Raw genomic sequence first — 24,292 nt, 5'->3', positions numbered from 1 at the left:
GTGGGAAAAGATAGGAGGGTCTGTATTATAATGAGCAGAAATAGCAGAGGCGTGTATCTTAATGGAAGAGAAAGAGAGACCCTTATGTAAGAGGTCTGACAGGTAAAGTAAAATCTGAGGAATGTTAGGAATAAGAGGATCAGAATCCTGAGCCTGCATCCAGGAACAAAATCTTTTCCATTTTCCTGCATAAGATTTTCTAGTGCTAGGATGTCTGGCTTCTAAAATGACATCCATAACCTGCTTGGGTAGGAGAGAATGAATCAAAGATCCTGGATTAACCAGGCTGCCAGGCTGAGAGTTTTGACATGGGAGTGTAGACTCTGACCCTGGTGTTGGGACAGAAGGTTCGGAATCTGTGGTAAAACCCAGGGTGGCTCTAGACAAAGGTTTCTTAGTGTTGGGTACCAAAACTGTCGAGGCCAATTTGGGGCCAGCAAGATTATCATCTTGGGCTTGTCCTGCTTGATCTTTAGTAATACCCGTGGAAGAAGAGGAAGAGGCGGAAAGGCATATCCCGAGAGGTTTCTCCAACTGAATGATAGAGCATCCACTTTCCAAGCTTGATTGTGGAAAGTCCTGGTGCAAAAAAGTTGCAGTTGATGATTGAGGTGGGATGCAAAGAGGTCTATGTGAGGACATCCCCAGATTGCTGTAATCATCTTGAATATTCTGGAGTCCAACATCCATTCGTGTGGATCCGAAAGGTTTCTGCTCAGACTGTCTTCCAGGAAGAGGTAGAAACTGTGCTTGAAGGTCCAGATTGCAAGCTAGGGCTGTGTTCCAAAGATCCATGGCTAGTCTGCAAAGGGGGTAGGAATGAGATCCCCCTTGCTTGTTTATGTACCACATAACTGTGGTGTTGTCTGTCCGTATCAGTAGTTGTCCTGGTTGTAGAAGATTCCTGAAGCCCAATAGAGCTTTCTGAACGGCTAACATTTCTTTTAAATTGATATGCAGGTGCTTCTGATTCTTTGTCCAAAGGCCCTGCAGACAGTTGCCCCGAAAATGGGCTCCCCATGTATAATCTGAGGCATCCGTGGTTAGAATCTGAGTGGCAGGAGGCAGACGGAAGGGTTTTCCTTTGTTTAGAGTACATGCCTTGGACCACCAAAACAATTCCTTTTGAAGACAAGGCAGGACGGAGATCAGTATGTCTAGGCTGTGACAATGCTGAGACCATACACTTTTTAGGTACCGCTGTATTTTCCTCATATGTAGTCTTGCATATGGTACGAGAAGGATGCAGGAGGCCATGTAACCCAGAGCCTGCAGGAATCTCCTTGCAGATAGCTGAGTTGTAGTTGCCAAGGTTTTGAAAGTTGAAGCCAGCTGTAACTGTTTTTCGTATATCAGAAATGCCATCTGGGTTGTTGTGTTTAGAGAAGCGCCCAGAAAAATTATCTGTTGTGAGGGTGTCAAATTTGACTTTTTTATGTTTACAGTGAATCCCAGGAACTTGAGAAGATTCTGAACAAACTGTAGATGCTGGAGTAAGACATCCTTGCTGTCTGCCTGAATAAGGCAGTCGTCCAGATAAGGGTAAATCTGAATTCCCTTGAGTCTGCAATAAGCTACTACTGGAGCCAGGCATTTGGTAAAGACCCTGGGCGCAGTAGACAATCCAAAGGGCAGCGCAGAGAATTGGTAGTGCCTCGATCCTGCCTTGAACCTGAGGTATTTTATGCGTTCCTGTCTGATGGGGATGTGTAAATATGCTTCTTTTAAATCCAAAGTTACCATCCATGCATTTTTGGTCAGCATTGGTAGTAGCTGCTGTAGAGTAAGCATCTTGAATTCTGGTATCTCTAGAAAAGTGTTCAAGACTGACAGATCCAGAATGGGTCTCCATGAATTTTGCTTCCTGGGGACTAGAAAGAGCCTTGAGTAAAAACCTTGTCCCATCTCTGAAAATGGAACTAGTTCTATGGCTTTCATAGCCAAGAGAGCTTCCACCTGGTTTAATGCCTCTGACCATTGATGTTTTGGAAGATCTGGCTATCTGCTTGGCCTTGGTGGAGTATGAAAATGGAATTTGTAACCTCTTGAAACCACATCCAGAACCCACTTGTCTTGGGTTATAGGAGTCCAATTTAGATGAAAAAGAGAAAGTTTTCCTCCGAGAGGGGCTTCCAGGCAAGAAGTTCCAGGAGCCCAACAAAGGGAGTCATTGAGTCTGTTTTCTATGAGCTTGCGACCTGTCTTCTCCTCCCCTAGGGGTGGAAGCAGTCCACTGTCTTGGTCTATAAGAGGCTTGCGTTTGAGGCCTACCTCGGGGGCGTCTATATCTTACCCTCTGAGGCCTGTCTGAATTGGGAAAGGACCAATTTTTTGCAGGCCAATTCCTGCTAAATCTGGGTGGCTGTACTTGTAAGAAATCTTTAACTGTTTGCATGGATTTTGCCTTATCCTCCATCTTTTTAATCACGTCTTCAGCTTTAGATCCAAATAAAACATTATGCTGAACAGGAGCATCCAATAATTTAGCCTTTACCTGATCTGGCAAATTTTGTTCCTTTAACCATGCATGCCTTCTAATGACTGTGCCAGAGGCAGCAGCCCTACAAGAATCCTCCAAGGCATGAAATCCACAGTGTAAACCATGCTTCCCAACTTGTTCAGTGGCATGTACTAGTCATGTAGTTCCTTATCATCTGCACAGGCGGAAATGGAAGTTAGCTTTTGCTTTAAAACAGACAGCAGAAATTGCTGGTATTTCAGCATATGAAACTGACAGTTTAAAGCCCTAATAGATAAAGTAGCAGAAGTGTACACTTTTTTGCCCCATCTTTCTAAAGATCTGGAATCCTTCTCAGTGGGGATGGGGTTTTTATCAGAAGCGGCCTTGATGCCCTTAGGACCCTGAGAAATGGTTTCAGGGTCAGCAGTAGGGTTCTTGAATAAAAACTGGTGGGAATCAGGAACCCTATAGTATCTGTCTGGCTTAACAGGAGCTGGAGGAAAAGAGTCGGGAGTTAAGTTAGCCTCCAAAAAAGCATCATCCACAATATCCAAAATAGGAGGAATAGCCAGGGGCCTATGCTGGGGAAGAAGAAGAAAATCCCTTAGTCTTTTCTTGGATTCTGAGTACTCCTGTCCTTCCCAGTGGAAATGTTCCCTTATTTCGTGCAAAGTTTCCCCAAAAGAGAAATCCTCAGGGGGAGAAGCTGAAGGAATGGATTCCTCAGCATCAGAATCCTCATAAGGAGGGAAAGAATATTCCTGGTCAGAAGAAGAAACAGAAGCCTGATCAGAGGAGTCATAATAAACTTCCTGTCTTGGCCTTTTATCTGGAGGGGGATGTGAACCCCTAATCATAGTAAGTAAGTCCTCCGCCATTTTAAGTAACTGTTTCTGAGACTTGGGAGTCGGATCATTAGAGGCCTGGGTTGCAGTCTTTGATTTGGAAGGAGTCTTTGCCTTTGTCTTTGGCTTTGCCTTTATAAGAAGCTGAGTAGGCCTGAAAACCCCTTTGGAAGCCGGTACCTGCACAGTGGCTCTGGACCCATCCGAAGGAGCATTGTCCGAAGGTCCAACTGAAATATTCAAAGGCCTAGTTGGCTCCTCGTGGGAGTCCATTTCGGCTATCAGTTCCGAAATGGCCGACGACAGGGGCTGCAAAAACACCTCACTGACGACGGCCGAACCTGAAGGTGGCTCCGCTTGTGCGACATCGTCTGATTTGGACCTCGGAGGCCTGTCTTTGTCCTTGCGTCGTTTGTGAACTCCGGTAGCCGGAACCGTATCCAATGACATTTTGTAATTAAAACGCCTACCGAAGTAATGAAATGCAAAATCGTACCTTTGTTTGATAGTACGTTGATTGAATCTAGCACAAAACCGACAACTAGCTACGTCGTGGTAGGGCCTAAGCAAGGAATACAGTAAGAATGAAAATCCTTATAAGGTATTTGCTTCCCACATGAAATACAATTATTAACTTTTTGTGACATCGGACTGGAGCAAGAAAAAAGTTTCCCCAATGGGGTACTTAGTTTTGAATAGGAGAAGAAAGTCTTCGGACTGAAGTTTGATTAGAAAAAATTGTCAGGAGTCAGCCGACCAGCACTTGCGAACTGCTATCACCGCACGGCAAGAAAGACTGGAGAACATGGCGTCGGCTGTCAGCTTTGTACTCCTGGCGCTCTGACGTCAGGGAGCATGGCTGAACAGCCGATGCCGGACCCAGACTTTGGGATTCTGGCCGACCGAGGACTGCCTGCCGGCAGGGGAGAACCCTACAGTCATGACTGCAACAGTGAAACACGATGAACATCCTATTTGGAGGCTGAAGCTGAATGGCAACTCCAGAGGACCTGATAGGTCATGTTACACACTACTTAGAAGGCATCCTGGGATATTATCTGGGCCCACTGATGCAATGTTCTTGGTCTTAGAGATAGCATTAAGGAGGTTTTCCCTAGTGACAGTAAGGGGAGTTATATTTGATGATATTTCCTGAGGGAAGGTTGAGGGGGAGATGGGTAAAGTTGGAGCAGAATTTATCATCCAGGAGGTTTGCTGCGTCTTCTGGCTCAGTAAAGGTGGTTATATTTACAATGAGCTCTGCACACAATTGTATATTGCATTTGAGGCTGCGGACACAGCTAAAGAATGCTTTGTGGTTGTCTTTGGCCTGGGAGGCCAAACTTACCTCAAATTTGGCTTTGGTAGGCGTTATTTGTCCTCTGAGTTGTTTGTTTAGTTTGATGAGAGTGCTTTTGTTCTGCTGGTTGCTTCACCTCGTAATTTTTGCCATGATTTTCTTACTCCTGTTCCAGCCTATTGATTTTGTGATTCCACCAGGGTGGCTTGTTTTTTGAGTTAGTTCTGTACTTCTTCCTGGTGGGTACAGCTGCCTCTATGCAGTTACTAACATGGTTGTACAGGGTATTTGTGAACAGTTCTGCAAAGGCAGCAGTGTTCTCGGGGTTTATGGGGGCTTCTCACTTAATAGCAGGCGGTTACCCTTAGAATAGTTCCTGAATATTCCAGGTTTAGCTGGAGGTCCAGGTTTTATTTTTACTTCAAAGGAGAAAGTTTTATGGTCTGACCTTAACAGGGAAGGCATTTCAGTAGGCGGGGTATGCAGCACCCTCCCATATTAGTGAGGACCAGATCCAGTACGGTTGCACGCCTGGTTGGTGTATTTATTATCTGCTCCAGGGAGGTTGTGTTTACAAAATCCAGGAATCTCTGTCCATGTGCATTTGGTGTCATATAGGATTCCCAGTTAACAGTGGGGTAATTAAAGTCATCCATGAATATGGTATTGGGTTGGATGGTTAGTGTTTCTAATAATTTTAAATACATGGTATGGATTTTCTGGGTCGGGGGGGGGCCTACAGCTTGCAAGGAAAGTAGAGCTGAGTACACTTACCACAAATGTAGATGTTCGAGTGTATTCACTGTTGCAGTCATCACATTTGGGTTATCTGCTTGCAGTAGCCCTCAGTCGGCCTGATTATCAAAGTCTTGGGTCCTGCGTCAGTTGCTGTCGCATCTTCCGTGATGTCAGGTAGTCAGGGGTATAAAGCATGCAGCCGATGCCATTACATCAGTCTTTCTTGCCCCAGATGTAAGGTGCCCCCCTAATGGGAAGCAATTAAATACATATATATATATATATATATATATATATATCACACACACAAGGTTATACTTCCAGCAAAAAAGCAAACACACCAAAAAGCTTTTAAGCATATTAAAGGAACGCAGAGGTAGAGCCAAAAGAAGTCAGGGGGCTAGAGGGAGGGTAACCAAGACTGCAACAGTGAACACACATCTATATTTATGGTATGTGTACACAACTGTACTATGCTCTTTGTGTTTTACTGTTGCAGTCATCACATTTGGGTAGATTCCCAAAGCCAAGAATGAGAGGAGGAATTCAGATAGCATTAGGACCAGCTATAAGGCTCTGCAAGACTGCAGTGGCAAAGCCAGCTCTGGATTTAGACAAAACTGGCAAATGGTAATGCTTGGTGAAGGTATGTACAGAACTCCAGGTAGCAGCTTCTAGGAAGTCTCTGGTAGGGAAACCCCTGAGAAAGGCTGTGGAGGTAGATGCAGCCCTGGTTGAATGGGGTCTAATCCCCTGTGGGACAGGTTTTCCATGGTGCTCATAGCAGAAATTAATGCAATGGTCTATCCATTTAGAAATGGTTTGCTTTGAAATAGCTTTCCCCTCTGCCCCTGCAGCAAATGCCACCAGCAGTTGTTCGGATTTCCTTTGAGGTTTAGTCCTGCCCAAGTAAAATCTAAGTTGTCTGTGCACATCTAAGAGTGCAGTATCCGTTCCCCTTTGTTCTGTGGATTAGAAAAGAAGGTTGGCAAATGAATGGGCTGATTAAGAGCCACACTGGATACCACCTTGGGCATGAAAGAGGGATTGGTCCTGAGGGACACCCTGTCCGAATGAAAGATGATGAAAGGCTCCACTGCCATGAGGGCCTGTAATTCAAATACTTCTTGCTGAAGTGATTGCTAAAAGGAAAGCTGTTTTCCAAGAAAGGAATTTTAACTTTGCACTTGCAGCTGGCTCAAAAGGAGGCAGAGTGAGTTTTTCCAATACAAAGTTAAGGTCCCAGGCTGGAGTTGGGGCTCTTCTGGGTGGTCTTAAGTTTTTGGCCCCTCTGAGAAACTGCTTGAGCAGTGGGTGAGAAAAGAGGGGCGGCTCTGTGTTTTAATGAGCTGAAATGTATGAGGCGTGAATTTTGATGGAGAAAAAGGAAAGGTCTTTGTGAAGCATCTCAGTTAAGTATTGAAGAATCTGAGGTAAATCGGGCGCTGCTTTGGCCATCCCTTGAGTTTGTTTCCAGGCACAGAATCTTTTCCATTTTTCAGCATAAGATTTTCTAGTAGTAGGCCTCCTTGCCTCCAAAATGACATCCAGCACTTGTTTACTGAGGGATGGTAACTGAGACATTAGGTAATTATCCAGGCTGCCAGGTTCAGGGTTTGAAGCTGGGGGTGCAGAATCTGGCTCTCCAGCTGTGACAGCCAGGAAAGGTGTTTGAGGCAGGTGCGGTGGGGCTAGCTGTCACACTGTGCAAGAGGGGGTACACCAGTGTTGGCGTGGCCAGTCTGGTGCAATCAGCATCATCCTTGGTTTGTCCTGTTTGATCTTTGGTAGTAGTTTGGAGAGGAGAGGCAGAGAAAGAAAGGCATAAACTGATAGATTTTTCCAGCTGAAGGACAGAGCATCCACTTTCCAAGCTTGTTTGTGAAGAGTCCTTGTGCAGAATTTGTCAAATTGGTAGTTCTGGGGAGAGGCAAACAGGTCTATATCTGGGCTCCCCCATTTGTTTGTCAACATGTTGTAAGTCCTTGGTTCCAGGTTTCATTCCTGTGGATCCGTGAGAGTTCTGCTTAGTTAGTCTGCCAGTGTATTTAGTTTTCCTAGCAGGAATTGAGCCTGTAGGTGCACTTGGTAGCTCAAGGCTGTGTTCCACACAGCCATGGCTAGTCTGCAGAGGGGGTAGAAATGGGTACCCCCCTGCTTCTTTATGTACCACATAACAGTGGTGTTGTCCATCTTTACCATTAATTGTCCTGGAAGAATGTGGTCCTTGAAGGCTGTCAGAGCATTCTGTACAGCTAACATTTCTTTTTGATAGATATGCCGGTGCATTTGACTTGGATTCCATTTGCCCTGAATGCACTTCCCTGTCAGGTGAGCCCCCCCATGCATAGTCTGATGCGTCTGTTGTTAGGGTTTGGGCAGCAGGGGTAGAGTGAATGGTAGTCCCTTGTTTTGGTGGCAGGCCTCTGCCCACCAAAGGACCTCTAACCGCAGGCAAAATATGATAGGAATCATTGCTTCTACCATAGACTTTTTAGATACCATGGTAGTTTCCTCATATGCAGTCTTACATATGGAATTAGTAGAATGCACGAGGCCATGAACCCCAAGGCTTGCAGTATTTGCCTTGCAGATAGCAGGGTTTTTGTGGCCACTAGCTTGAAGTAAGTTGTCAAATGAATTTGTTTCTCTGGCGTGAGGAAAGCCATCTGGGAAGTTGTGTTCAAGCTTGCTCCCTGGAATATAATTTGTTAACAGGGTACAAGATGTGATTTCTTTTCATTTATGGTGTACCCCAGACAAGTTAGCACCTTTTGTACAAATGCCAGATGATTCAAAAGTATGTCCTGGCTTTCTGCCTGAATTAGACAATCGCTCAGGTATGAGTATATTTGAAAATTTCTTTGCCTGCAAAATGCAATGACTGGTGCTAGGCACTTTGTGAATACCCTGGGCACAGTAGATAAGTCAAAGGTCAGTGCAGAGAACTAATAGTGCATGCAGCCTGCTTTGAAGCGTAGGTATCTTCTGCAAGATTCACTGATTGGGATGTGCAGGTAGGCTTCCTTTAAATCCAGTGTTGCCAACCAGGCATCTTTGCCCATCATGTGAAGCAACTGGTGAAGAGTTAGCATCTTGAATTTTGGAATCACCAAAAAGGTGTTCAGGATAGGACGCCATGAGTTGTCTTTTCTGGGTACCAGGAAAAGCCTTGAGTAGAAACCTTGTCCCTTTTCCTCTTCTGGTACAGTTTGAATAGCCTTTAATCTTGAGAGAGTACTTGCTTTTAAGCCTCTGTCCACTGATTTGGGGGTAGATCTGGCCAACCATTTGGGGTTGGTAATGTGTGGAAGTGAAATCTGTATCCTTGGCAAACTATGTTTAAAACCCATTTGTCCTGGGTAATGAGTTCCCAGTTTTTTGCATGTAGAGCAATCTTTCCCCCTAAAGGAGCAGTCAGTTGAGAAGTGCTTGGAAGTTTTAAAGTTAAGTCATTGAGACAGCTGACCATAGGGGGAGTCTTACTACTCCCTGATTTGGAAGTGGGAGCACACCACTGCTTAGTCCTGAGCGTACCCTGGGACTGAAGCCTGGTTGTTCTGCTGGTTCTGGGTTTGAACTGAGAAGTCCTGGAAGAGGCAGTAAAGGACCAATTTTTAGAGGGCCAATGCCTGCTAAATCTTGGAGGCTGCACTTTTAAGAAATCTTTAACAGTTTGCATAGATTTAGCTTTTTCCTCCATCTTTTTAAGAACTACTTTTGCTTTGTTGCCAAACAGGCTGTCCTGATTTAAGGGAGCATCCAGCAATTTAGTTTTAACATGATCTGGCAAAGATTGCTCCTTTAGCCAAGCATGCCTTCTAAGAACAGACCCGGTGACAGCAGCCCTGCAAGATGCCTCTAGATGAATCAACACCACACTGCAAAGTATGTTTTCCAACTTGTTCAGCAGAATGCATTCAATCCTGTAAATCCTTATTTTCAGTACAACCAGGAATCAACATCATTTGCTGTTTAAGCAATCCAATAATATGCTGCTGATACTTTAACATATGAAACTGGCAATTTAAGGCCCTGATGGCCAAGGTTGCAGAAGTGTATACCTTCTTACCCCTTCTATCCAGGGCCCTGGAATCTCTATCAGAGGGGGTTAGGATTTTTGGCAGTAGTAGCCCTAATGCCCTTGGGTCCCTGTAAAATGGTCTCAGGATCTGCAGTAGGATTTTTAAAAAGGAACTTGTGAGAATCAGGAACCCTGCAATATCTATCAGGTTTTCTGGGAGCCAGAAGTAGAGAGTCAGGGGCCAAGCTAGATTCCGAAAAGGCATAGTCAACAATGTCCAGCACAGGAGTGATAGCTAAAGGCCTGTGTTGGGGCAGGAGTAAGAAATCTCAAAGCCTCTTTTTAGAATCAGAGTAATCCTGGCTTTCCCCAGTGAAAACACTTAAACCAACTGGGACAATCTAAAATCTCATCCCCTAGATGAAGCCATACATTTCTTTAATACAACCTTCCTAGACATTCTAAATGCCCAAGCACCTCCTAGAATTAAGCGAATAAAACCTTACTCTGCCCCATGGCTAACTAAAGATACTAAATCACTTATGCAACAAAGAGACAAGACTTGGAAACTTTACAATCATAAAAAAACTCCCTGACACCCTCCTCAAATACAAGCAACTCCATAACCTAACCAAAAAGCTTATTACAAAAGACAAAAAATCCTACTACATTAAACTACAGTATACCCATTCAAAAAATTCAAAACAATTCTGGAACTCCATAAACTCTCTTCTGCACCCAGGTACAAAAAACAATCCCTGTCCTGATAATAATTTAACAGACATAGAAATTGCCACCCTATTCAACTCCTCCTTTACCAACTACATAGCTGAAGTCACTAAGACCTTCCCCAATAATATCTCCTCCCCTCCACTCAACCCTACATTTCCTTCCCCCACTCAATCTCCCTCTCCCACCCCTACCCCTATTTTCCATCTAAAACCCATCTCTATCTCTCACATCAAAAAGCTTCTCACTAAACTCAAGCCTTGCTCCAATGGCCCTGACAATATCCCCTCACACTTTCTAAAGCTTGCACCAAACTCAAGCCTTGCTCCAATGCCCCTGACAATATCCCCTCACACTTTCTAAAGCTTGCACCAAACTCAAGCCTTGCTCCAATGCCTCGGACAATATCCCCTCACTCTTTCTAAAGCTTGCACCAAACTCAAGCCTTGCTCCAATGCCCCTGACAGTATTCCCTCACACTTTCTAAAGCTTCTCACTAAACTCAAGCATTGCTCCAATGCCCCTGACAATATCCCCTCACTCTTTCTAAAGCTTGCACCAAACTCAAGCCTTGCTCCAATGCCCTGACAGTATTCCCTCACACTTTCTAAAGCTTCTCACTAAACTCAAGCGTTGCTCCAATGCCCCTGACAATATCCACTCACTCTTTCTAAAGCTTGCACCAAACTCAAGCCTTGCTCCAATGCCCCTGACAATATCCCCTCACTCTTTCTAAAGCTTGTACCAAACTCAAGCCTTGCTCCAGTGCCCCTGACAATATCCCCTCACGCTTTCTAAAGCTTCTCACTAAACTCAAGCCTTGCTCCAGTGCCCCTGACAATATCCCCTCACACTTTCTAAAGCTTGCACCAAGTTCAAGCCTTGTTCCAATGCCCCTGACAATATCCCCTCACTCTTTCTAAAGCTTCTCACTAAACTCAAGCCTTGCTCCAATGCCCCTGACAATATCCCCTCACTCTTTCTAAAGCTTGCACCAAACTCAAGCCTTGCTCCAATGCCCCTGACAATATCCCCTCACACTTTCTAAAGCTTGCACCAAACTCAAGCCTTGCTCCAATGCCCCTGACAATATCCCCTCACACTTTCTAAAGCTTGCACCAAACTCAAGCCTTGTTCCAGTGCCCCTGGCAATATCCTCTCACACTTTTTAAAGCTTGCACCAAACTGAAGCCTTGTTCCAATGCCCCTGACAACACCCCCTCACACTTTCTAAAGTTTGCACTAAACTCAAGCCTTGCTCCAATGCCCCTGACAATACCCCCTCACACTTGCTGCAGATGCCATTGCCATCCCCATTAGCATTCTCATTGACCGATCCATTCATGAATCATACGTCCCCAAATTGTGGCGTGCTGCCTATATCCTACCTCTTCACATGCCATCCCCATTAGCATTCTCATTAACCGATCCATTCATGAATCTTACATCCCCAAATTGTGGTGTGCTGCCTATATCCTACCTCTTCACATGCCATCCCCATTAGCATTCTCATTAACCGATCCATTCATGAATCTTACATCCCCAAATTGTGGCGTGCTGCCTATATCCTACCTCTTCACATGCCATCCCCATTAGCATTCTCATTAACCAATCCAATCATGAATCTTACGTCCCCAAATTGTGGAGTGCTGCCTATATCCTACCTCTTCACGTGCCACCCCCATTAGCATTCTCATCAACCGATCCACTCATGAATCTTACGTCCCCAAATTGTGGCGTGCTGCCTATATCCTACCTCTTCACAAAGGAGGCAAAAACAATAACATCTCTAATTTCCGTCCAATAGCCATTCTCTCCCCAATATCAAAAATTCTAGAAAAATGCATCCACCACCAACTTATGCCCTTCCTTATCAGTAACCACCTCCTTACCCCTACTTAACATGGCTTCCGCCCCAGCCATAGTACAATAACCGCTCTCCTCTAATTTTTAGACATAGTAAACCATGCTTGGGACTCTGGAGAAATTGTATCCACTGTCCTTCTAGATCTTTCCCAGGCTTTCGACACAGTCTCTCACTCCCACCTTCTAACTCACCTGTCTAACCTCAATCTCGATCAGCATTCACTTACCTAGTTTAAGAGTTATCTTTCTGACAGCTCCCAGGCTGTGAAATGGAAAACTAGTACCTCAATCTTCCTTCCTACCCCAACCGGGGTTCCCCAGGGTTCAATACTCAGTCCAATGCTCTTCAATATATTCATTAGTGATTTCCATGTAGCCATTCCCAACACTAAATTAGTGCAGTATGCATATGACTCTACTTTAATCTGCTCTGCTCCTAATCTTCCTGCTCTCCAAGCAATTACCCAATCTGCCTTTACAGCCACTAAGAACTGGATGTTTCAAAACCACCTCTCCCTTAATGCCAATAAATCCAAAATCCTACTTTTTTCTCCCTCTAAAAACATGCACCTTAACAAACAATCTTTCAATATTACCAGTAATGCCAACTCCCTAATAGAAGTTGTCCCCTTCGCTAAACTTCTCAGTGTTACTATAAACAAACACCAAAAATTCGATACTCAATTAATATAAAAAAAACATCAAAAACTTGGGTTTAAAGGTTCATAGGTTAGTACTAAGCTAACTGCCCTTGCGAGCCATTTTAAGCCTAGTCAATTATCCCTTGGGAGACTCAAACCCTGCACCTTGTGTTTGTAAGGCAAACACCCTAACCATTAGGCCACCCTCCCAACTATACAGAAACTCCCACTTCCTCTCTCCCTCTACCAGGCAAACTCTTGCCACTACCTACTTACTACCACCACTATTACACGGTGCCCCTCTTCTAACCAACCTTGCTTCCTCCATCTCCTCAAAACTAGAAATCTGCTACAACAAAATCTCCAAATTCGCTACTAAATCTAAACACTCATCCCACCACTGCTCTTCCCTACACATGCTAAAATGGCTAGAGCTTCCCAACTACCTCAATTACTTCCAACTCACTATAGCCCACAAATTAATCTTTAAACCTACTGCATTGCTCTGCTCTAGCATACATCCTTCCTTCTTATACTCCCCACAGACCCCTAAGATCTGCACAACAAAATCAACTTTCTATTCACAAATCAAAACGTCCTGCTGGCCAGTGTCTGCTATCCTATTCCCTAGCAAAAAATGGAACTCTCTTCCCCCCTCACTAAGAATCTCCAGTAACCTTGACCTCTTCAAATCCCAGCTCCATTCTCATCTCTCCCAAAATTGGAAATGTAATTGCTCTCTGCCCCCCTAATCCTAATAAACTCATTCCTACTTGTTCTTTATTAAATGCTTCTTCACCTTGCTATTCTGCCCAACAACTTCCCCTTGATATTTCTAACTTAACTTATAAACCTTTAATGTATATAATGTAAATACTATACATAGCCTTCTTACTGTACCCTCTCTCCCTATATACTTCTTCCATCTAAACCTATATTACATTTGACTAACTAATGATTCTACAAATTGTGTCCAACACTCTTCTACTAACTTTACCCTCCTTCCCCCTTCTATTACCCCCTATTGCTTTTTTCTCACATATGTTCTTCTTTCTAATACACAATTGCCTCTAGATTCACTACTCAACCACCTCTCTCCCCTTCCTCCACGTTTAGGTATTTATTCCTACTACTCTACATACTTTCCACTACCCGTCTTCGTTACCATGCATGTTCTTTATGAACTAACCTCAAGTCTCCAATACTCTACTTATTGCACTTCATCTTTTTGCTACATCTCACTGTATCATCTTACAATTTTGTTTAAAATATTATATAACACTAGGATTTATTCATAACTGCATTTTATTGTACTTTTTATCGTATTATTATTATTGTATCTTTGTAATTTTGGAGCTTTTCTCCCCGGGCCTCCACAGAAAACGGGTTCCTTGAGCCCAGTGGACCACCCCGGTTATCAAAATGGAAATAAATCAAATAAATAAATAAATAAAATGCTCCCTAAGAGTATGCAAGGTTTCACCAAAAGAAAAATCCTCTGGGGGAGAAGCAGAGGGAATGGAGTCCTCTGCACCAGAATCCTTATAGGTGGATAAGGGTAAATCCTGGTCATCAGAGGAGACAGAAATTTCAGAATCCTGGTCAGAAGTATCATAAGCAAATTCAGTCCTAGGTCTCATAGAGGGGGAAGGTTGGCTTCCCCTGATTAAAGTAATAAGGTCTTCAGCCATTCTTATCATTTGTTTTTTAGGCATAGAGGCCTGACCATGCGGTCTGGGCGTTGGTTTCCTAGGCATGGTTCGAGTTTTAGGCCTAGAAGAAGAAGAAGATAGCATCGGTTTAATATGCAAGTCAGTAGGCCTGAATACACCCTCAGAAGCCGGTGCCTGCATAGTAGCTCAGGACCCATCCAAGATAGAGACATCCACAGGTTCCACAGTTGAAGCATCTCACAGCATACCAGACTCCGAATGGGTCTCAGTAGAGGCCTGTGAATCTGAACTAGTGGGCATCAGGGGCTGCGAAAGCACCTCACTGAGTATCGCCGAGCTGGCGACTAGCTTAGGGAAAGCATCGTCGGCAACTTTGGACCTAGGCGGCCTGTCTCTGTCTTTATCTTTGCGTTTTTTTCGGAATGTCGGTAGTCTGGTGGCTTAACGAAGACATATCTGGATAATTGAACCGAGTACCAAAATATTTAGAAGCGAAAATATACAGACGAATAGTTTGTGGTTTAAATAAGGCACAAAACCAACAGTGAGGTACATTGTGGTCAGGGCCTAGGCAAGGAATACAGTACAAATGAAAATCTTTATGAGGTATTTGCTTTCCACAAGAAATACAATTATTGACTTTTACTGACATTGGTTTAGAGCAAAAAATAGTTTCCCCAATGGGGTATATAGCTTTAGTTGAAGTCTTCAGTTATGAAACTCGAAAACGAAAATTTCAGGAGTCGGTCGATCGGCACTTGCAAACTGCTACTGCTTCAGGCACCGCACGGCAAGAAAGACTGATGTAATGGCGTTGGCTGCATGCTTTATACCCCTGACTACCTGACATCACAGAAGATGAGAGAGCAACCGACGCAGGACCCAAGACTTGATAATCAGGCCGACTGAGGGCTACTGCAAGCAGATAACCCAAATGTGATGACTGCAACAGTGAAACATGAAGAACATATGCTATTGGATTTTTCCTATGGTGATTTGAACATGGAGCAGCTCAAGTGCATTGTCCTGTCTGACCAGCCTTGAAGTATATTTATCTTTGATGTAAACAGAGACAGCTCCACCTTTAGTCCATGCCTGTGAAGTAGCTGGCCTAAATGTGTGGAAGGCATTATTACCTAGCATTGTTGGTGTGCTCTATGTGGCTTTAAACTTCAGTGGCCGCACAGATGTCTGCATTCTCTAGGGTAAAGAGAGCTTCTAGGAAGTGGAGTTTTTTGTTTAAACTCCTAATACTGAACACTAATACCTATAGATTTTTTTGGTTTTGATTTGCTATGTCAGAAGTACTTTCAGTTTGGCATTGCCTAAAAAAGGCACTATGGGGGGAGACAATGTTTTATCTAATATTCGAAAGCCTAGATGAGAGAGGTGCAGTCCATCCCTGACAAAGCACTGTGGTCTGCTGACCATCTCCTTCCATGCTGACAAATACTGTGCCCCCTTAGAATGACACCAGAAACTAAGCCAATTATTAAAGTCAATCATATTTTGTTCGTACTGTGGCATCATCCTTGGAGAAGGTAAAATGCTGCTCAGTGCTAGGCTCATACCAGCTTGAAACACGCATTCCGAGAGCTCCAAGATGTCTCTCTTCATATAGTCTAGGGAGGTATGTCTCAGGTCATTTACTCCCACAAGGACTATGAGTCATAGGGTCTATATTAGAAGAACGATCAAAATGTCAAGTACAACATGCTCAACACACTTTGATCGAACGTCCACCTAATCGGAAACTGAAAATGCCGAAAACTGGAGTTTCGAAAAGTTTTAGTTGGCCATAGTAGTGAGTGTAGCTTGTGATGTAAAGATGCGACACTGTCTGGAATAGCTAGGTAAGCGAAGTCTTTACTTGTGTAAGCGTTTTGCGATTAGCAGGAAATTGCCCTTTCCCCAATGTAGAGAGATCTCGGAGTTGGTATATACAGTTGGAGGGCACAGCCCCCACATCAGGGGTGTGGGGGGCAAAGCCCCCCACTTTGTTTTACAAGCAGAGGAGTGTGTTTAGGTTTTAAAGTTGTTGAATGATGTGAGCATGTAGGGGTTTATATGTATTAGTTGTGTGTGTGTGTGTGTGTGTGTGTGTGTGTGTGTGTGTGTGTGTGTGTGCGTGCGTGCGTGCGTGTTGCATGTTAGTATAGAGAAGGTGTGGGACAAACAAAACTTTTCGAAACTCCAGTTTTCGGCATTTTCAGAGTTCGAATAGATGAACGATCGATCAAAGTGTGTCGAACATGTTGTACTCGACATTTCGACTGTTCGTTCATCTAATATAGACCCAAGTCATACTGGTAACTGTGGTCCAATGACCTGAGTGCGTGCATAACATGGCGGATCCTAGCCCTTGATAAGCAACTGATTGTGACTTTCTCCTTACTCAGGCTGATGAGAAGGACATCACTGTGTGTCTCACGATGGAGTCTCCAATGACTAGAATGTTGGATTGTGTGGTGGTTTGCCTTATGGGCTTAGAGGTAATGGCTCCATGACATGTAGCTCTATGTGTTGATGTGGGTGCTCTGAAAGAGTGCATCTGCGGCTGCACAGTTGGCCATAGTAGTGAGTGTAGCTGTTATGTGGACTTCATCTAGGAAGTCTTTGTAATTTAGGAAGGTTACTTTTAACTGCCTCAGCATATGTAGGTTGATATGTCTGCTCTGACTTGTGCGTGAAGGGTGCAGCATGTGTACTACTGACAACCTTATTGATATTAGGAGTACTGTTATGTGAGAACTGTGCCTCCAGTGACAGTGTGTAACGACATCTCTCATACACCACATCAGTTTGTTTGTGAATTAAGTGGTTGTCAGTAAACATGAGGCAATCTCTACACTGCCTCAGGAGGCCCATACCCACCAAGCTGGTAATGGAGACCGTAGGAAAGTTCGTATTCGTGGCCACATATCAAATCTCACTTTCTTTCCCGTGTTCATACTTTTCAAACATCTCTAGGTTTTGTTGTTTATATTTTCAAAGTTACTAAGATGCTTCTTAATGTTTTTTTACCTATATACTGTTTTTCACAAATCTGTTGTACTAACGAATACACATTTTTTATTTGAAGCTTCCGACAGTTTTTCTTGTGGGAGTATTTTTCTTTCCTCTAATTTCTTTCGTAATTGTTTTGTACATCTTGTGTCTGGAAAGTCTGGGCTTTTTGCATAATAGTAACAATAGATAATCTCTTTCGTATCCTCAATAGTCCACTTTTTCGCGTTCATGGCTCTTCTTTGGCTATCAGTTTTTGTGGACTACTACTTCCTTCTACAACAGGAGGGCCCATCCTCCCCCTGGGCCTGGCCTGGTCCCACTGTAGGAATGTTTCTGCATTTTGAGTATTCTACACTGTCTTTTCCAGTCCTGGCACCAGTGTGCCTAACAGAATTGGGCACTTTTTTATCCTGGGTCTTGTGCACCCAGCTATCTTTTTAAAATGTTTAACCTACTTTTGTCCATGATATACACTATATAAATACAGTCTATACATCAGTGTCATCTTGCTGAGATTTTGGGAACAACAGGGTCCACCTTGTGAAGGTACTCACCAAGACCTGAGGATGAATTCAATTTCACCAGTGCTACTCTCTTTTGCTTGCTAACTTATCATCCCTCCATTCGAACCCCCAAATCACGACTGGATTAACTCAGAGATACAAGACTTCCTCAAAACCAAGGACTGACTGGATTAATTCAGACCAAAATACAAGACTTCCTCAAAACAAGAACTGAATACTACTTTAAAATGAGTATACTTTTGTATCAGTATTTAAAGGTTCATAGATTAGTACTAGGCTAACTGCCCTTGTGAGCCATTTTAAGCCTAGCCATATCCCTTGTGAGACTCAAACCCTGCACCCTGTGTTTATAAGGCAAACAGCTTAACCACTAGGCCACCCTCCCAACCAAAAGAGAACTGAAAGGAGACAATGTGATCTACTGTTACTCATAATACTGACGACTGTCCAAACAGGTGACATGTTTGTTAACGATGGGCTTATTTGTAAATTGTTTTAGATAAAAGCACTTAGAAAAAAGTCAGAACTGTAAAAGTGCATAAAATAAGGAAGACAGACATGTGGTATTCATTTTAGTACACAAATACACCTGGAAAAGAATTTCATTTGCAGTATCTTATTCCCATACAGATGAAAGATGCAAAATAATGAAAGCAGTAATGTGGTTCTGAACAGATACAGAAGGACAGATACACGGCATTACAAGTCACAAAGAGGAGGAAAACTGCTTTTGCCAGAATAACTATTATTGGCTGTGCTTACATTTTATGAGTTTCACCACTTCAATGTGGGAGGAGTTTGTTACGAGTGTGCCATTAACCTGTAACAGAAAAAAAAACAAATACTGTTAACTACAAATTGCAAAACATGCAAACAGGTTCTGGTTCAAAAAACAATGTCTTACATAACAGAACTGTGCTGCACAAAACACTGTCCTAACTGATAAAATGATAAAACAATCTGAATTCTGCATGCAATACTCAGTGTTTATTATCTTGCATCAAAATTTAGGCTCACTATGAGAAACTACAAAATAAATGAAAACGTCATAAAACTATCACTAAACAATAAACTCAGCCACTCCTAGTTATACTGCCTCAATCTTAACTTTAAAAGCAGCAAAGAAGTTAAATTCATTTTTTTCTTCCTTATGAATGGAAGAGGGAAGCATTCAGTATTTTTCAACTTCCAGGACAAATATAAACATCCATCCATTCACATTCTAAACCACTTGTCTCAAACAAGGGTCACGATAATCAAGTTAAATCACTAATATTTTTTTTTATTGATAGCTGATCATACTTATTTCAAATGTTTCAGTAAAGACGTTAATTTTTGTTCTTTTTTTTCCAATTTAGTAAATTTGTAAATTTTGCTATCACAAAAAATCACCACATAATGGACACAGTTAAGGGACATATAAAATACTGTAGTGAAGGATGTAAACTAACAAACCACTACCATAACTGCATTCACAGATTTAAAAGTTAAGTACTCACCATAACTAGGCATCTGTGTTGCCCGTTTTCATTCTTCCTCAACAAATGGACTGCGTGTCCAATCCTCGGATCCAAAACTCAAGCTCCTCCCTCTACCAATAATGCCCTAGTCCACCATCAATACCTCAGATTGAGTCTGTTGCCATACGATCCCCATTAATTAAAGAAAGGGATAGCTCAAAGAATAGGATTCAAACTCAGAATTATAAGTTCCAATAAGAAACCTAACAAGAAGGGGGTGGATAGTGTTAGATTTTATGAATATTAGTCTGAAATTAATTATGTTGTAAATATGCTGGAAAAAAAGGCTTGCTTAAATGCAGAAACAGGGTTTAGTAATATGTGATCAGCAGTCATACTAAATGACCATGGCTTGGAAAAGGAATCTGCTGAATGGACATTTTTCCCTTACAGACTTAAAAACAGGATGTATGCAAGAGCAAAAATGCAAAATCTGCTTTTAAAGAACACTGACATGTTTTTCTGCATATAAAAAATGGACATAATATGTTTCCTAAAATAACAGGATGGACACAATATGTTTCCTAAAACAACAGGATATGTTTATGACACTGTGACAATGTGTTTTCTCAAAAATATGTTTTTCTGCATGGAAAACAGGATATGCTTATCAGCATTGGCACAAGAACAGATGTTTTTATACACAGATCCAAATAGAATACAGAACAATGTGTTTCCTCAAAAATATGTTTTTTTGCATGAACAACAGGACACTGTTACAGGATATTCACACTGTCAGAAAAGCTGGTCTCTTACAAGACATTGTTAAACAAGGAAGCTTAGTATTGTTTCTACAGGATAAGCAATTCTCCAAAATAGAATACCAAGAGGACTAAAACTGTATATAAAGAGCTGTATAAATCCAGTTATGTTAGAGGTATGGTAGGGACTCATTTGTCCTAAGGTAAATGTTATATCTCTCACATCATCTGTACTATATGAGAAGTAAAGTTGGAACAGTATTTTAAGCTGCAACGTTTGTCCAGTTTGATTTATTATAAAAGTTATTGGTTACTGCTCTTAAAGACAAGTGCTGCAAAGTATATTCTATATTCTGCAAGTTTCTGTATGCACCAGACTTTGAATTTTAGCAGAATCCAGCCAGCAAGACTGAGTGTCTTAAGAGCACTTCAAATCCATCCCACAGCAAGAAGCAAGTAAGAGCCATGTAATTTTTTCAGATAGGGTGAGGGAGTGGAGGAAGAATGAAAATGGACAAAACCTACTACCTACTGATCCCTTCACCCCCCAGGCCCTCTGAGGAAAAATGTTCTCGCCATTTGCCTAACAGGAATTTTGTGATCCTCACCCACCTCCCTTGAAAACACCAGGCTTAAAACTGTCTTCCTGGCAAAAAAAACTCCTACCCAAGAATTGGTGCACAGCAGCAAACCACAAGTGAATAAACACCTTCTTGATTCTACATATGCCTCCCACATATTCTACCCTAACACAGAGTTAAGAAACTCAAATAGCAATAGAGTTTCAACGAGGCATTGGCGTGCATACTAACCTTAGTCAACGCCCCATCTCTCTCAACGTGTCTAACTTCTAACTCTTGTCCTAGCTTCCTTCTCTTGACACTGCACTAATCTTATTCTAGCCAAGTGCTCCAAAGCAATAAATAATCCCCCCCACTGTTTCCTTCTACAATCTTCACTGTTAGGTTTTTCTAAATTTATACCGTTAACTCCCATCAGGATAATTCCCCCTCTAACCTACTCTTTTATATCTTGCTGTTAATTTCTCTAACTTATGATCTGCAGATTTCAGCTCTGTCCCTGCCCAATTCCCCCTTTTTCTCACTGTTACCCCCCTACTTCCCAAAATTTTTTTTTTCTATTTTTTATCTAACTTCTACCTCTACACTAGTTCACCCCTCTTCCAGTCTTATCACTATTACACTCACTTCCTCACTCTGTGCCTCTCCCCCCTTTTCTTTCCTCACAAATCCACCATTTGCTGTCCCACTCTGGCCCCTGCCCTTCTTCACCTGACATTTGTTTAGCATACTGAAATGTACTGGCACCATTGCCAAAAACCTACTATCTACTGATCACCTTCCCAGCCAGCAGGTCCCCCGAGGTATAGTGTGCTCGTCATGTAAGTTTCCGCAATTTATATACTTCTTTTACTGGACTTAATTAATTATTTCATGCTAACATTCATCCTGCTCATATCTAATTACTGGAATCTAACTGAATTAATTCACAGTGCACGGTTTCCATGTTAACTACTATATTCCAGCAGAGCTTATCCGGTAGTGGAATTTTTTTTCTGAATTGAACTGCTTGCTCTTTGCTTTCATGAGATTTACTACATTCCTGCAGGGTTTTTTTTTTACTTCTGGATCTTATTGGAAGTGATTTGTACGCTTTTGTCTTCAACTTATATAACTGCTGCAACTTTTGAAATATCATTGGAATAAGCTTCTCTTAGCTGAGCGCTAGTAAACAGTCTGTCTTTTCGTCTAGCGTTCATGGTTTATGCAGCACTTGGAAGCACTCTCTAAAGTTACATACAGCGATTTTAAGAGTGTGCCATTGTTGCCCAGCTTTTACACCCCTAGTGCTGTGTAAAACTGGCAGTGAGCACTATTTGTTTTCATCTACTGGATTTAGAGAAGCCACATGCTTTATGCAGCACTTGGAAGCACTCTCTAAGTTACTTATGGCAATTTAAAGAGTGTGCCATTACTGTCTGATTTTAAAACTGCTAGTGGCTCTCTACAACTATTAGTGTGTTATACGTGTTTTAAGTGTGCAATTTATAAAAGCTTGTTTATTTGTTATATCTGTTTTTAACTGTTCAATTTACAGAAGCTACCACCAAGACATAGTGTAAATTGATCTGGCCTAAATGCATTGAAACTGTACTCAATAACGTAACTGATCTCAAGACATGAGTGCTCTCCCTGCTAGCTCAGACTCTGACAGAAGCCATCTCCTGGACATGTTTTTGGTACTCTGCCTTTTTAATAACTATCAGTGGAATCCTGCATTTTTAATAACTGTCAGTGGAATCCTGCCTTTTTTAACAACTGTCAGTGGAATCCTGCCTTTTTAATAACTATCAGTGGAATCCTGCCTTTTTAATAACTGTCAGTGGAATCCTGCCTTTTTAATAACTGTCAGTGGAATCCTGCCTTTTTAATAACTATCAGTGGAATCCTGCCTTTTTAATAACTATCAGTGGAATGCTGCCTTTTTAATAACTGTCAGTGGAATGCTGCCTTTTTAATAACTGTCAGTGGAATCCTGCATTTTTAATAACTGTCAGTGGAATGCTGCATTTTTAATAACTGTCAGTGGAATCCTGCATTTTTAATAACTGTCAGTGGAATCCTGCATTTTTAATAACTGTCAGTGGAATCTTGCATTTTTAATAACTATCAGTGGAATCCTGCATTTTTACACTGTCAGTGGAATGCTGCATTTTTAATAACTATCAGTGGAATCCTGCATTTTTATGTCAGTGGAATGCTGCCTTTTTAATAACTGCCAGTGGAATGCTGCCTTTTTAATAACTATCAGTGGAATCCTGCATTTTTAATAACTGTCAGTGGAATGCTGCCTTTTTAATAACTATCAGTGGAATCCTGCATTTTTAATAACTGTCAGTGGAATCCTGCATTTTTAATAACTGTCAGTGGAATGCTGCATTTTTAATAACTGTCAGTGGAATCCTGCATTTTTAATAACTATCAGTGGAATCCTGCATTTTTAATAACTGTCAGTGGAATGCTGCATTTTTAATAACTATCAGTGGAATCCTGCATTTTTAATAACTGTCAGTGGAATGCTGCCTTTTTAATAACTATCAGTGGAATCCTGCATTTTTAATAACTGTCAGTGGAATGCTGCCTTTTTAATAACTGTCAGTGGAATGCTGCCTTTTTAATAACTGTCAGTGGAATGCTGCCTTTTTAATAACTATCAGTGGAATCCTGCATTTTTAATAACGGTCAGTGGAATGCTGCCTTTTTAATAACTGTCAGTGGAATCCTGCATTTTTAATAACTATCAGTGGAATGCTGCCTTTTTAATAACTGTCAGTGGAATGCTGCATTTTTAATAACTGTCAGTGGAATCCTGCATTTTTAATAACTGTCAGTGGAATGCTGCCTTTTTAATAACTGTCAGTGGAATGCTGCCTTTTTAATAACTATCAGTGGAATGCTGCATTTTTAATAACTGTCAGTGGAATCCTGACAATCAGTGGAATGCTGCATTTTTAATAACTGTCAGTGGAATCCTGCATTTTTAATAACTATCAGTGGAATCCTGCATTTTTAATAACTGTCAGTGGAATGCTGCATTTGTCTCGATTCTCAGCTGAATTATTCTCTCTATTCTTTAACTTGTTGCACTCTCCATTCTACCGACACTGCTATCTATAATTCTCCGTGTTCTACAATTCTCGCTCTTTCCACTCTTATTTCTGCTGCTCCTTCCATTTCCTTCCACCCTTTTACCTCGTTTCCTACCTTCAAGGTCCTTTTTATCCTTCCACAACTCTTCACTCTTTACTAATCTAGCCTCCTTTTTTTCTTTTTTTAAAGCCTCCTAACGGGAATTTTGTGATCCTCTCCTCACCCCCCTCCCCCGAAAACACTGTGCTGAAAACTGTCTTCCAGGCAAACAAAAAAAAAAAAAATCTGTCAACTTCTTGGCTGTACACACGTCTCCCAAACACTCAACCCTAACACAGAGTTACTAAGTTTTCTTTGTCAAAAAAATAAATTCAATGAAATAAAAGGAATTAAAATAGTAATATAATTTTAACCAGGCACTGGCGTGCACACTAACCTCGGTTGCCCCCCCCCCCCAATCTCTATCAATGTGTCTAACTTTCAACTCTTGTGCTAGCTTCCTTCTCTTGACACTGCACTAATCTTATTCTAGCCAAGTGCTCCAAAGCAATAAATAATCCCCCCCACTGTTTCCTTCTACAATCTTCACT

General features: G+C 42.0%; 1 protein-coding gene across 7 annotated transcripts in view; it reads right to left on the bottom strand.

The window, feature by feature from the left end:
- Positions 1-24,292, bottom strand: part of ARHGEF11 (Rho guanine nucleotide exchange factor 11) — a 4,318,379-nt gene that overhangs the window by 3,284,908 nt on the left and 1,009,179 nt on the right. For all 7 annotated transcript variants that reach the window (XM_044059024.1, XM_044059020.1, XM_044059026.1 and 4 more), the window contains one exon: positions 18,573-18,630. In XM_044059024.1, the coding sequence (XP_043914959.1) occupies positions 18,573-18,630 (58 nt within the window). The remainder of the gene's footprint in view (positions 1-18,572; positions 18,631-24,292) is intronic.

Source organism: Protopterus annectens, chromosome 17.part0 (assembly GCF_019279795.1).
Source record: "Protopterus annectens isolate FY-2018-M chromosome 17.part0, PAN1.0, whole genome shotgun sequence".
Classification (NCBI taxonomy): Eukaryota; Metazoa; Chordata; order Ceratodontiformes; family Protopteridae; genus Protopterus; species Protopterus annectens.
This window is presented reverse-complemented; position numbering and strand designations above follow the sequence as displayed.